Source organism: Prionailurus bengalensis, chromosome A3 (genome assembly GCF_016509475.1).
Source record: "Prionailurus bengalensis isolate Pbe53 chromosome A3, Fcat_Pben_1.1_paternal_pri, whole genome shotgun sequence".
NCBI lineage: Eukaryota > Metazoa > Chordata > Mammalia > Carnivora > Felidae > Prionailurus > Prionailurus bengalensis.
Genome location: NC_057354.1, coordinates 35,327,900 through 35,341,048, shown reverse-complemented (window position 1 = coordinate 35,341,048; position 13,149 = coordinate 35,327,900). Strand labels below are relative to the sequence as shown.

The following is a 13,149-nucleotide window of genomic DNA, read 5'->3' as shown; positions in this document are numbered from 1 at the left end:
CCAAAACAATGCATTTACTTTTAAGTGTAAAAGAATCATAATTAGAGGGATCAAATCTTTCCCATTCTTTAGGAGCATAACATTTACTAATTTTAACTCTAGATGATGTCAAATTTATTATCTTTTAAAATATAACCAAAAAGGATTCTGAGGTGTGACATTTCTCCTTAAAGAAAAATTCCAAGTCACATTTTATTTTTTGGCTTTGAGACAGCTGCCATTCATTGCTATCTTCTAAGTTTGAATAAATGTTAAAGAAAATAACCCCACATTCAACTTCGATGTTATCTTCAATAAAGAACCTCCAGGGGACAACACTGATTTTTAAATCAGGGATATAAAAAGTCTTCAGAATCATTCAAACATAAATGATGATTTTGAACTTTTACCTGTCCCCAAGGGAATGCAACCCAAAACCTTACTTTAAAAGCTCTCACTCACAAAAAAGATACTGTTTTCTATATTCACAGAGATTTAGATTTGGGCCTTTTTTGTGGCTAGTGTTAGTCACTGGTAACTATGATGACACAGAAAAACCTGAAGACTCAGCTACAATATCACACGCACTACTTCAAGCGAAGCCCACTGGCTTCTGCAAAGTATCAGTCGTTAGCTGATAATGGGAGCATTTGGATTCCAGTTGCATGGAATGAGGGATTCTTCCTCCTGAGAGATGTGTGGGCAATGGCTGTCTGGAGATTCAGTATTCCGCACTCCCTGCAGCCATTTCTGAAGGGACTCTTCTCACCAGAAACACAAAATTGGGGTATTGATGAATTCCTGCTGGCAAAAACATTCTTCTATGTTCCCTGCTCCCATATGTGCTTAGAAGGAAACTAATATGTCAGACAATGAACTGATCCAAAATAAGAAATGCCAGGGGAAAGGGGCAAGAAACTGAAGTCTAATTCTCCAAAGCAGGCAGCCTTCAGTGTAATGTATATATACTTTAAAATAAAAGAAAGCATGTAGAAGTTTGACAGGCCACAAGGTAAGCCTTGGCTTGGGGCTGACACTGAGCCAGCTCGTCTTGAAGGAGTATTGATTCTGGGTCTGTGGTGGCCTGCTGATGCAGCAGAGATTGTCAGTCACTGCCAGGGACCCCCAGGCATCAATGGGACCTGTGTAGTTCCACAAGGCTCTGAACTCAGAAGGGTTTTGTGCTTAGTTTCATGCTCTGCAGCCACTGTCTGGAAATTCTTAATAATTTGTGAACAAGGAGGCCCTCATTTTCATTTTGCCCTGGGCCCCACAAACTAGGTAGCCGGTCCCGCCTGGTATTTTTTGGTATAGAAAATTAATTCATTCCAAGCATCCAGGTCTGTGTGATAGACAAGGGGATAGGCCAAAGCCAGTGACATTTGAAGGGATCCAAGGATTTTCTGTGGCCTTTTGTAGGGACTCAGAAGGCAAGAGAGGAAGAGAAGAAAGGCCTTCAGCTGGGTGGTTAGACAGGAGTCGTAAGGATCAGAAGATGGGGTCATAAGGAAGGACAACCTGTCTGAACCCACCCGAGATAGCATCAACTGTTCAACACTCCATTATTTCCTTTACCAACAAGAAAGCAAAATGGTTGATTTTAACTATAAGATGTCATGGATTTCAAGACACAAGTTCCACAAAAAGTGTGCATCACTGAATCATAAAACATCCTGCTATTTTGATACCCATCATCCAATTTTTTTTTTATTTTTTCATTGTTTAAAATTTACATCCAAACTAGTTAGCATAGAGTGCAACAATGATTTCAGGAGTAGATTCCTTAGTGCCCCTTACCCACTTAGCCCATCCCCCCTCCCACAACCCCTCCAGTAACCCTCAGTTTGTTCTCCATATTTATGAGTCTCTTCTGTTTTGTCCCCCTCCCTGTTTTTATATGATTTTTGTTTCCCTTCCCTTATGTTCATCTGTTTTGTTTCTTAAAGTCCTCACATGAGTGAAGTCATATGATTTTTGTCTTTCTCTGTTCCATCCACATAGTTGCAAATGGCAAGATTTCATTCTTTTTGATTGCTGAGTAATACTCCACTGCATATATATATACCACATTTTCTTTATCCATTCATCCATCGATGGACATTTGGGCTCTTTCCATACTTTGGCTATTGTTGATAGTGCTGCTATAAACATGGGGGTGCATGTGTCCCTTAGAAACAACAGACCCGTATCCCTTGGATAAATACCTAGTAGTGTAATTGTTCGGTCAGAGGGTAGTTCTATTTTTAGTTTTTTGAGGAACCTCCATACTGTTCTCCAGAGTGGCTGCACCAGCTTGCATTCCCACCACCAATGCAAAAGAGATCCTCTTTCTCTGCGTCCTTGCCAACATCTCTTGTTGCCTGAGTTGTTAATGTTAGCCATTCTGACAGGTGTAAGGTGGTATCTCATTGTGGTTTTGATTTGTATTTCATGAGTGATGTTGAGCATTTTTTCATGTGTCTGTTCACCATCTGGATGTCTTCTTTGGAGAAGTGTCTATTCATGTCTTTTGCCCATTTCTTCACTGCATTTTTTTTTGGGGGGTGTTGAGTTTGATAAGTTCTTTACAGATTTTGGATACTAACCCTTTATCTGATACATCATTTACAAATATCTTCTCCCATTCTGTCGGCTGCCTTTTAGTTTTGCTAATTGTTTCCTTCACTGTGCAGAAGCTTTTTATTTTGATGAGGTGGCAGGAGTTCATTTTTGCTTTTGTTTCCCTTGCCTCTGGAGACATGTTGAGTAAGAAGTTGCTGTGGCCAAGATCAAAGAGGTTTTTGCCTGCTTTCTCCTCTACAGTTTTGATGGCTTCCTGTCTTACATTTAGGTCTTTCATCCATTTTGAGTTTATTTTTGTGGATGGTGTAAGAAAGTGGTCCAGGTTCTCTTCTGCATGTCGCTGTCCAGTTTTCCCAGCACCACCTGCTGAAGAGACTGTCTTTATTTCATTGGATATTCTTTCCTGCTTTGTCAAAGATTAGCTGGCCATACGTTTGTGGGTCCATTTCTGATTCTCTATTCTGTTCCATTGATCTGAGTGTCTCTTCTTATGCCAGTACCATACTGCCTTGATGATTACAGCTTTGTAGTATAGCTTGAAGACTGGGATTGTGATGCCTACTGGTTTGGTTTTCTTTTCCAAGATTGCTTTGGCTATTTGGGGTCTTTTCTGGTTCCATTCAAATTTTAGGATTATTTGTTCTAATTCTGTGAAGAATGTTGGTGTTACTTTGATAGGGATTGCATGGAATATGTAGATTGTTTTGGGTAGTATTGACATTTTAGCAATATTTGTTCTTCCTATCCAGGAGCATGGAATCTTTTTCCATTTTTTTTTTTGTCCTCCTCAATTTCTTTCATAAGCTTTCTACAGTTTTCAGTATATAGATTTTTCACCTCTTTGGTTAGATTTATTCCTAGGTATTTTATGGTTTTTTTGGTGCAACTGTAAATGGGATTGATTCCTTGATTTCTCTTTCTGTAGCTTCATTGTTGGTGTATAGGAATGCAACCAATTTCTGTGCATTGATTTTATATCCTGCAACTTTGCTGAATTCATGAATCAATTCTAGCAGTTTTTTGGTGGAATCTTTTGGGTTTTCCACATAGCGTATCATTTCATCTGCGAAGATTGAAAGTTTGACCTCATCCTGGCCAATTTGGATGCCTTTTATTTCTTTGTGTTGTCTGACTGCAGAGGCTAAGACTTCCAATACCATGTTGAATAACAGTGGTGAGAGTGGAAATCCCTGTCGTGTTCCTGACCTTAGGGGGAAAGCTCTTAGTTTTTCCCCATTGAGGATGATATTAGCATTGGGTTTTTCATATATGGCTTTTATGATCTCGAGGCATGCTCCCTCTATCCCTACTTTGCTGAGGGTTTTTATCAAGAAAGGATGCTGTATTTTGTCAAATGCTTTCTCTGCATCTATTGAGAGGATCATATGGTTCTTGCCCTTTCTTTTATTGATGTGATGAATCATGTTGATTGTTTTGCAGATATTGAACCAGCCCTGCATCCCAGGTATAAACTCTGCTTGATTGTGGTGAATAATTTTTTTAATGCATTGTTGGATCCGGTTGGCTAATATCTTGTTGAGGATTTCTGCATCCATGTTCATCAGGAAAATTGGTCTATAGTTCTCCTTTTTAGTGGGGTCTGTCTGGTTTTGGAATCAAGGTAATGCTGGCTTCATAGAAAGAGTTTGGAAGTTTTCCTTCTGTTTCTACTTTTTGGAACAGCTTCAAGAGAATAGGTATTAACTCTTAAATGTCTGGTAGAATTCCCCTGGAAAGCCATCTGGCCCTGGACTCTTGTTCTTTGGCAGATTTTTGATTACTAATTCGATTTCCTTACTAGTTATGGGTCTGTTCAAATTTTCTATTTCTTCCTATTTCCGTTTTCGTAGTGTATATGTTTCTAGGAATTTGTCCATTTCTCCCAGATTACCCATTTTATTGGCATATAATTGCTCATGATATTCTCTTATTATTGTTTTTATTTCTGTTGTGTTGGTTGTGATTTATCCTCTTTCATTCTTGATTTTATTTATTTAGGCCCTTTTTCTTTTTCTTTTTGATCAAACTGGTTAGTGGTTTATCAATTTTGTTAATTCTTTCAAAGAATCAGCTTCTGGTTTCGTTGATCTGTTTTTGTTTTTGGTTTTGGTTTCGATGGCATTAATTTCTGCTCTAATCCTTATTATTTCCTGTCTTCTGCTGGTTTGGGGTTTTATTTGCTGTTCTTTTTCCAGCTCCTGATGGCGTAAGGTTAGGTTGTGTATCTGAGATCTTTCTTCTTCTTTAGGAAGGCCTGGATTGCTATATACTTTCCTCTTATGACCAACTTTGCTGAGTCCCAGAGGTTTTGGGTTGTGGTGTTATCATTTTCATTGACTTCCATATACTTTTTAATTTCATCTTTAACTGCTTGGTTAGCCCATTCATTCTTTAGTAGGATGTTCTTCAGTCTCCAAGTATTTGTTACCTTTCCAAATTTTTTCTTGTGGTTGATTTCCAGTTTCATAGCATTGTGGTCTGAAAATATGCACAGTATGATCTCGATCTTTTTGTACTTACTAGGGCAGATTTGTGTCCCAGTATATGGTCTATTTTGGAGAATGTTCCATGTGCACTGGAGAAGAATGTATATTCTGTTGCTTTAGGATGAAATGTTCTGAATGCATCTGTTAAGCCCATCTGGTCCAGTGTGTCATTCAAAGCCATTGTTTCCTTGATTTTTTGATTAGATGATCTGTCCATTGCTGTGAGTGGGGTGAAGTCTCCTACTATTATGGTATTACTATCGATGAGTTTATGTTTGTGATTAATTGATTTATATATTTGGGTGTTGCCACATTTGGCACATTAATGTTTACAACTGTTAGGTCTTCTTGGTGGACAGACCCCTTAATTATGATATAATCCCCTTCTGCATCTCTTGATACAGTCTTTATTTTAAAGTCTAGATTGTCTGATATAAGTATGGCTACTCTGGCTTTCTTTTGTTGACCATTAGCATGATAGATGGTTCTCCATCCCCTTATTTTCAATCTGAAGGTGTCTTTAGGTCTAAAGTGGGTCTCTTGTAAACAGCATATAGATGGGTCTTGTTTTCTTATCCATTCTATTACCCTATGTCTTTTGATTGGAGCATTGAATCCATTGACGCTTAGAGTGAATACTGAAAGATATGAATTTATTACCATTATGATGCTTGTAGAGTTGGAGTTTCTGGTGGTGTTCTCTGGTCCTTTCTAATCTTTGTTGCTTTTGGTATTTATATATGCGTGTATATATATATACACACACATATATATATATATATATTTTTTTTTTTTTTCATCTTTTCTCCCCTCAGAGAGTCCCCCTTAAAATTTCTTGCAGGGTTGGTTTAGTGGTCACAAACTCCTTTTTGTTTGTCTGGAAAACTTACTTTTTATCTCTCCTTCTATTTTGAATTCTATCTTGCTGGATAAAGAATTCTTGGCTGCATATTTTTCTGATTCAGCACACTGAATATATCCTACCACTCCCTTCTGGCCTGCGAAGTTTCCATGGATAGGTCTGCTGCAAACCTTATCTGTCTTCCCTTGTAGGTTAGGGACTTTTTTTCCCCTTGCTGCTTTCATGATTCTCTCCTTACCTGAGTATTTCATGAATTTGACTATGATAGGCCTTGTTGATGGTCAGTTTTTGTTGAATCTAATGGGGGGGTCCTCTGTGCTTCCTGGATTTTGATGTCTGTGCCTTCCCCCAGGTTATGAAAGTTTTCTGCTCTGATTTGCTCACATAACCCTTCTACCCCTATTTCTCTCTCTTCCTCTTCTGGGACCTCTATGATTCTGATGTTATTCCTTTTTAATGAGTCACTGATTTCTCTAATTCTTAAATCATGCTCTTTTGCTCTTAAATCTCCCTCTTTTTTCCTGCTTCATTATTCTCTATAAGTTTGTCCTCTACATCACTGATTCTCTGTTCTGGCTCATCCATCCTTGCTGCCACTGCATCCATCCGTGATTGCAGCTCAGTTATAGCATTTTTAATTTTATTCTATTTTTTACTTCTTTTATCTCTGTAGAAAGGGATTTTAATCTATTTTCAACTCCAGCTGGTATTCTTATTATTGTGATTCTAAATTCTAGTTCAGACATCTTGCTTGTATTTGTGTTGGTTAAATCTCTGGCTGTCATTTCTTTGTGCTCTTTCTTTTGGGGTGATTTCCTTCATTTTGTCATTTTGAAGGGAGAAAAGGAATTAATGAGGTAGAAAAATTGAAATTAAAAAAATTAAAATTAAAAAAATATTAAAATTAAAAGTTAAACACACACACACGCAAATGGAATAGATGATGCTAGACCCTAGGTGTGTTTTGGTCTGGGTGTTGAAAGTGGTTTGACAGATTAGAGAAAAAAAAGTGAGGGGGGGAAAGGAAATCATTTGAGAATGTGAAAAAATGAATACACTAAGGTAGACTAAAATGAGATGATGGGGGTAAAATAGAACTTAAAAAATATACACAAAAGTAAAGGATATAGTAGAAAAAAATTAAAGTATTTTTAATAAAAATTAAAAATAAATGATTTTTTTCTTTCTGTATTTAAGAAAAAAGAAATGAAAAAGAGAAAAAAGATAAAAAAAGGAAATCATTTGAAAATTTGAAGAATTATACTGTAGTAGACTAGAATAAAATGATGGAAGTAAAATAGAATTTGAAAAAATTTACATAAAAGCAAAAAATATAGTAAAAAAGTTAAATAAAAATATTTTTAATATATATTCAAAGTAAAAGTGAAGTTTTTCTGTTTCTGCATTCAAGAAAAAGAAACGAAAAGAGAAAACAAGAAAAAAAAGGAAATTGTTTGAAAATTTGAAAAGGTTAATACACTGAAGTAGACTAAAATAAAATGATGGAAATAAAAGAATTTGAAAAAATTTACACAAAAGTAAAAAATATAGTTTTAATAGGTCAACTTATAAGATATCAGAAAGCTTATTGTATGTAAGTTCGGCTTAAACTCATCTTTCATGAATAGTTGAGATAAAAGCCTTATGTAGTTCCCTATTAGGGTTATTGGAAATTGCTAACCACCCTATCTCACTTCTGTGACCTCGCCTGCTTGCTAAATAGATAACTTAGGATGCAAAACGCTCCCCCACCCCCTCTACCAAGATCTGGCCTAGGCAAGACCAACATGTAAAAAGTCACATACTCACTGCCCTACAGCATCTCAGGTGTCTAACTATGATTGGTCATTTTAAACCCTCTTAGGACAAAGATCTTTAAATTGATAGGTTCCCGCCAAAACTGATGTCTGTGTGTCACAATATAATTGGCTACCATGAAATGCTGTAAATTGTAATTGGTTAACCAAATAATGATGTATTCTGACTTGCTAAAATCCATATAAGCCCACTGCTGCCTTTGTTCGGGGCCATTCTCTGCACTTTTCTCCGTAAGATCAGGAGATCAGGTTTGGCCTGGCCGTGAATAAAATCTTGCCTCGCTTCTATTCGGCATCTGGTGGTTTTTTTCGACAGCACCCTCCCTGTTTCATAGTAATAAAAATTAAAGAAAAATATTTTCAATAAAAATTGAAAATAAAAATGAATTTTTTCTCCTTCTGAATTTTGTGGTTCAGGTTGTGCAGATTGTTGTGTTAATCCTCCAATCAGTTTTCTAGGTGTGTAGGATGGTTTAGTGTTGGTCTGGCTGTATTTCATGGACGCGAGATACACAAAAACTTCCAGTGTTCCGCCATCTTGGCTCCTCCGTTTCTTATTTTCAAGGAGCTTCTGCTCAGAGAACGAGTGATACAGTTTGTATGGGAAGAAACATTTGCACTGTAAAAGCCACAGGAGTTGTTTTGATTTTGCAGAGACCAGGGGCAGGTGCACCAGGCAGAGTCGTCTCTCAGGTTTTAGATCACAATCTCCCGGTCATCTCTCCCAGGTGGTTAAAGGACCGTGGTGGTGACTGTGCTGGCATGGATGCCACCTCGCAGGGCTCTGACTCTGCCTGGCCGACCCCATCATCCAATTTTCTGTGAACGCCTGCAGGCTTGAGAAATTAATTTGCTCTATTTTGTTTTATTAGGAATTACAGAAATGCATCCCATGTCTACACCTTTAAAAATGAGTCTGTTATAAACTACTGCTCACTTTCCTACTAAAAATCACACTTACTGAGCCCAGTGGCATGGCTTCCCAAAACATCAGCCCACAGAGCAGACAGGGATCCCGAGACAGGCTCCCAATGTTTTGTTAATGTTGATAGATTCAGAAATTATACACGTTTGCTTCCATGCCAATGTTCTATATAAAACAGCTACTGTTTGCTACCATAAGTCTAAAAAGGCACCAAAAGCCTCTTTACAGAAACCCATCCCTCAGCCAACCCAACAAGGAGGTTTTAAAAAGACCCTGCAGGGGGGTGGGAGAATTACAGGGGAAATGTAGTCAAAGCCAGAGTGCCTTTGATGCCCTCGCTCCGTGGAAATGCACCCTGTGTGGCCAGCCCTGTGTCTACCAGCCATGATGATTCCATCATGGAGGAGCAGAGAAACACACAACTGAGAAAGATTTCTTCCCTTTTTCCTGTGGGCGACAATCTTTGCCTCCAGGTTGAGTGTAGGGAAAAGGGAAAGGTTGGGGGTGGTGACATGTGACTGATCATTATCATCAATGCCTCTTCAAGTTGGGCTGTCTTGCTGAAGGATCCTAATTTTCTAGCCCCTCTGGTGGGACTTTGGCTTTTGGTCACATCATCTCAGGCACTTCATCACAGAATTCAGGCTATGGGAGCACTGTCCTTGTTTGTGAACACACTTTAAAATCAACAATGGTGCATAAAAACAAGACACAGACCATAACCACGGTGAAACAGAAACTCCTGTAAAGAAATGGAGGGTAACTATACAACTCCTGTTGGGACCTCTTTATCTGGAAACAATTCCCCTCCTTAAGTACTAGCCCTGGGACAGCTGAGGCAAAAGGGGAAAACTTTAGTGTTACTAGGCCCCAGGGAAGGTTCCAAGGAGGGAGCCCCACCAGGGCTGACTGAGGTGTATGGTGTGAACCGCAAGGGCTGTGGATGCCTCCCTGGACTCTGTAAAGGCCCAATTTGGACACAGCTCTTATTTACTCTTTTCTGGCCTCAGTTTTGTGATCAGCCATAAGGTCTTAAGCTTTTCTTAAGCCTCCCTTTGCACAGAAACTTGCAGTTCACAAAGTACATTCATACACACTCCCATTCATCCTTACCAAGCCACTGCAACAAACCTGGCGAGGTAGGTATTACTGTCTTCATTTTATGGAGCAGAAAATCGAGGCCCAGAGTTTCACACACCTGCCAGGGCAATGCAACTAGCATGCCCAGGAGCTGGGGCTCAAAGCTGGGCTTTAGACTTGAGCTTTAACCCCCAGGCTGCACCTGTCCCTTGCAGCCTCACTGCCTCAGTCGGCCACTGGGGGTCCATCCATCAATTTATCTGCACAATCTCCTGGTTATGAGCATTTTGCATTAAAGCAACAAAACAGCTTTAAAAAAACTCTGGAATGCGTATTTAGTGATTTTCTTTTGAACTACATAGTTTTTATTTCCTTTTATCATTGACCTAGAACGTACTAGTTCAAGGTGTACAATTTTAATTTCTTTCAAAGCACACAGCAGAGGAAAATATAATGTATTTCCCAGATACATGTGTCCCAGGTGATTTGGAGAATAGGACCATCACTCAGGGGCATAGGTACGCTGGCAGAGAGCCATCTGGTAAGCAGGAAGAGGTGTGAGTGTGCACTTCGAACCCATAACTGCTGAAAAATTTTATCTTGACTGGATGTTTTTTTGTGATAAAAATGAGGTATTCAACCAAGGAGGGCAAGAACTTCCTGCCAGGAGTATTATGGATGGGGTGGTACCTTGCTGGATTAATTTAGAGGCTCTGGGACAGATGCATGGAGGGAAAAAAAATGGCGACATGGGTGTTTTTTCATCTCTACAGAATTTAACTTCACATTTTCATTTAACCTTTCAGTGTTTCAGTGGAATTAACATTTCCTATTTCACTCTGTGGTTCACACATTTTTTTTTATTTTTTTTCAACGTTTATTTATTTTTGGGACAGAGAGAGACAGAGCATGAACGGGGGAGGGGCAGACAGAGAGGGAGACACAGAATCGGAAACAGGCTCCAGGCTCTGAGCCATCAGCCCAGAGCCTGACGCAGGGCTCGAACCCACGGACCGCGAGATCGTGACCTGGCTGAAGTCGGACGCTTAACCGACTGCGCCACCCAGGCGCCCCTGTGGTTCACACATTTTAAAGAATGCCAGTGAAGTAAACTAGACAATATATGTAGCATGATTTTTTTGACAACTGGTATTTACAAGACATGCAAAAGGATCAAGATAGGACAAAGCTTTCTGCCTAGGTGTGTTAAATTCATATTGACACCCATGACTTCATTACATACTAAATCACCTTCATTCCTCTATGGGTCCTAGGCAAAATACATATAGCTAATATTCATATTTCCAGGTAATGTCCAAGTGAGCAGGGATCATTATCTGTCATAGCTGTAAAAACCTCCACTATTGACCTCAAAAGAGAGAATTAAATTCTAGAGTGTGTATGATAAACCACTTAACTTATGGTTCAATTTTTTTTTCAAAAAACTTTTTGCAAATCAGCTTAGTAAGTTAGGTAGATGAAGCATGTATACTTGCAAATAGAATGTATTTAGGGATTTCATTTGTATCTATCCCATCCCACAAACCCAGCTTAAATTGAGCAGCCCCTAGTTAAAAATGACGCAGTTTCATCATAGCTATAGTATAGAGTTCAGGAACATGGTGACAGCAGTTTAAATCACATTACTCACCCGCATGATCCATTATACTCAAATTTTCCCTGATTCAATTGCATCGCTAAATCTGTCAAGAGACAAAAATAATTTAGCATCTCATCTTGTGGACAAAGAAGATCACGCTGGGTGATTTTAAACAATGGAAATCAGATACTGATCCTAGGCCGAAATGTCCTTTTTAACGTGGCAAGGTACTTTTGGGTCTGTTTAGAGCACACAACTCTCTTCCATGTTGAAATCATCTCATGTTTAAGTTAAACATCAAATGTGTTTTCACAAAGATCATGGTACAATTGCTTTAAAAATTGGATTCAATATATGAGTCAGATTCAATATAATATATTCTGTATATATTCCATATATTGGATTCAATATACGAGTCAGTTCCATGAGTGTTGAAAGTACAGATGTCCAATTTGATATAGCTGGGGAGAATGTGCCTCATGATCACAGAGGAAAGGTATGCTGGAGATATCCAGTAGGGTCACAGGAGTACAAAATTTGGTTAAAAACAATAAAAAAAACCCAAAATAGATAGCATCATGTAAAAATTGGTGGCTTGTTCCTACTTTTAGATTTAGGGAGAATTCTTCCAGTGGGGCCTATGCTGGCAGGGCATGGCTTATGATTTTTCTCTTGCAAGTAGATACAATCTTTTCTTTTTTCATTAGAAAAGAAAAGTAATAAGCTGATGGATATTTTTTTCTTTTTCAACATGTTGTGGTTAATCCTAACATTATAAAACAAAACCTAAGGTGACCAAGTGAATCAACTGGTTTAGGATCTAGGATCATTTAACCCATATAATGGACTGACTCACTAAAACTGAAAATACAACTTGACCTCCCCCCTCCTTTTTTTTTTTTTTTAAAGTAAAATCATCTGTACCCTTTTGTCTCTGCTATAAACACTATGGGATTATACTGGTACCTGGTCATAGTTTAACATAGCAAGGATTGATAGGGATGCTGTACAGACATTTAACTCCATTTAACCCCCACTGAGGAGAAGGAAATACAGTCAGGCCACACTTATGGCAAAGGGATGAAAGTCAAAAGACCCTTCAATCAGTCCAGATAATAGGGAACAAGGAGGATAGAAATTCTCAAAGTATGGGGGTACCTGGGTGGCCCAGTCTGTTGAGCGTCTGACTCTAGATTTCAGCTCAGGTAATAATCTCATGGTTTGTAATACTGAGCCTCCTGTTGGGCTCTGCACTGACAGCATGAAACCTGCTTGGGATTCTCTCTCCCTCTTTCTCTCTGTCCCTCCCCTACTCACGCTTATGCTCACGTGTGCCCTCTCTCAAAATAAACATTAAAAAAAAAAAAGTCTTCAAAGTATGGTAGATGGACTAGAAAAGGAAAATACTCCCAAATCAGGAAACATGGGAGGCATCTCCTTATATAGCAAAGGACTGAACAAGAAAAGGTTTTTATTTTGCTTTGTTTTACCAATTTTAAGGACCACACTATGGAATTAACCACAGCACGTGAATCGGCTTTGTGGCCTATTTCTTACCTCTTTTAGGTAGATAACTAGAGTCCAGTGTTTCTCTACCTCTAATCTTAAAATTGTGATCCTAGGCTCTGAAGCAAACTCCAAAAAGTTTTTAAAAATTGTTTATGCATTTAAAAAATTGACTCCTTTCCTTCTGGACGGGAAGAAGATCATATATTGGAAACTTGCCTTTGGGTATACTTTGGAAGATTAAGTTATAGATTAGTACCTCTGCAAATATATGAATCTTTACACACTGTTTTAATTGCAGTCCATGCTAGAATATTTTTCTGTACTTTTAT

At 38.5% G+C, this 13,149-nt stretch overlaps 1 protein-coding gene across 10 annotated transcripts in view; it reads right to left on the bottom strand.

Annotated features, from left to right (window-relative positions):
- The window catches only part of PLCB4 (phospholipase C beta 4), a 420,321-nt gene that overhangs the window by 55,748 nt on the left and 351,424 nt on the right, over nucleotides 1-13,149 (bottom strand). For all 10 annotated transcript variants that reach the window (XM_043602872.1, XM_043602876.1, XM_043602879.1 and 7 more), the window contains one exon: nucleotides 11,363-11,414. In XM_043602872.1, the coding sequence (XP_043458807.1) occupies nucleotides 11,363-11,414 (52 nt within the window). The remainder of the gene's footprint in view (nucleotides 1-11,362; nucleotides 11,415-13,149) is intronic.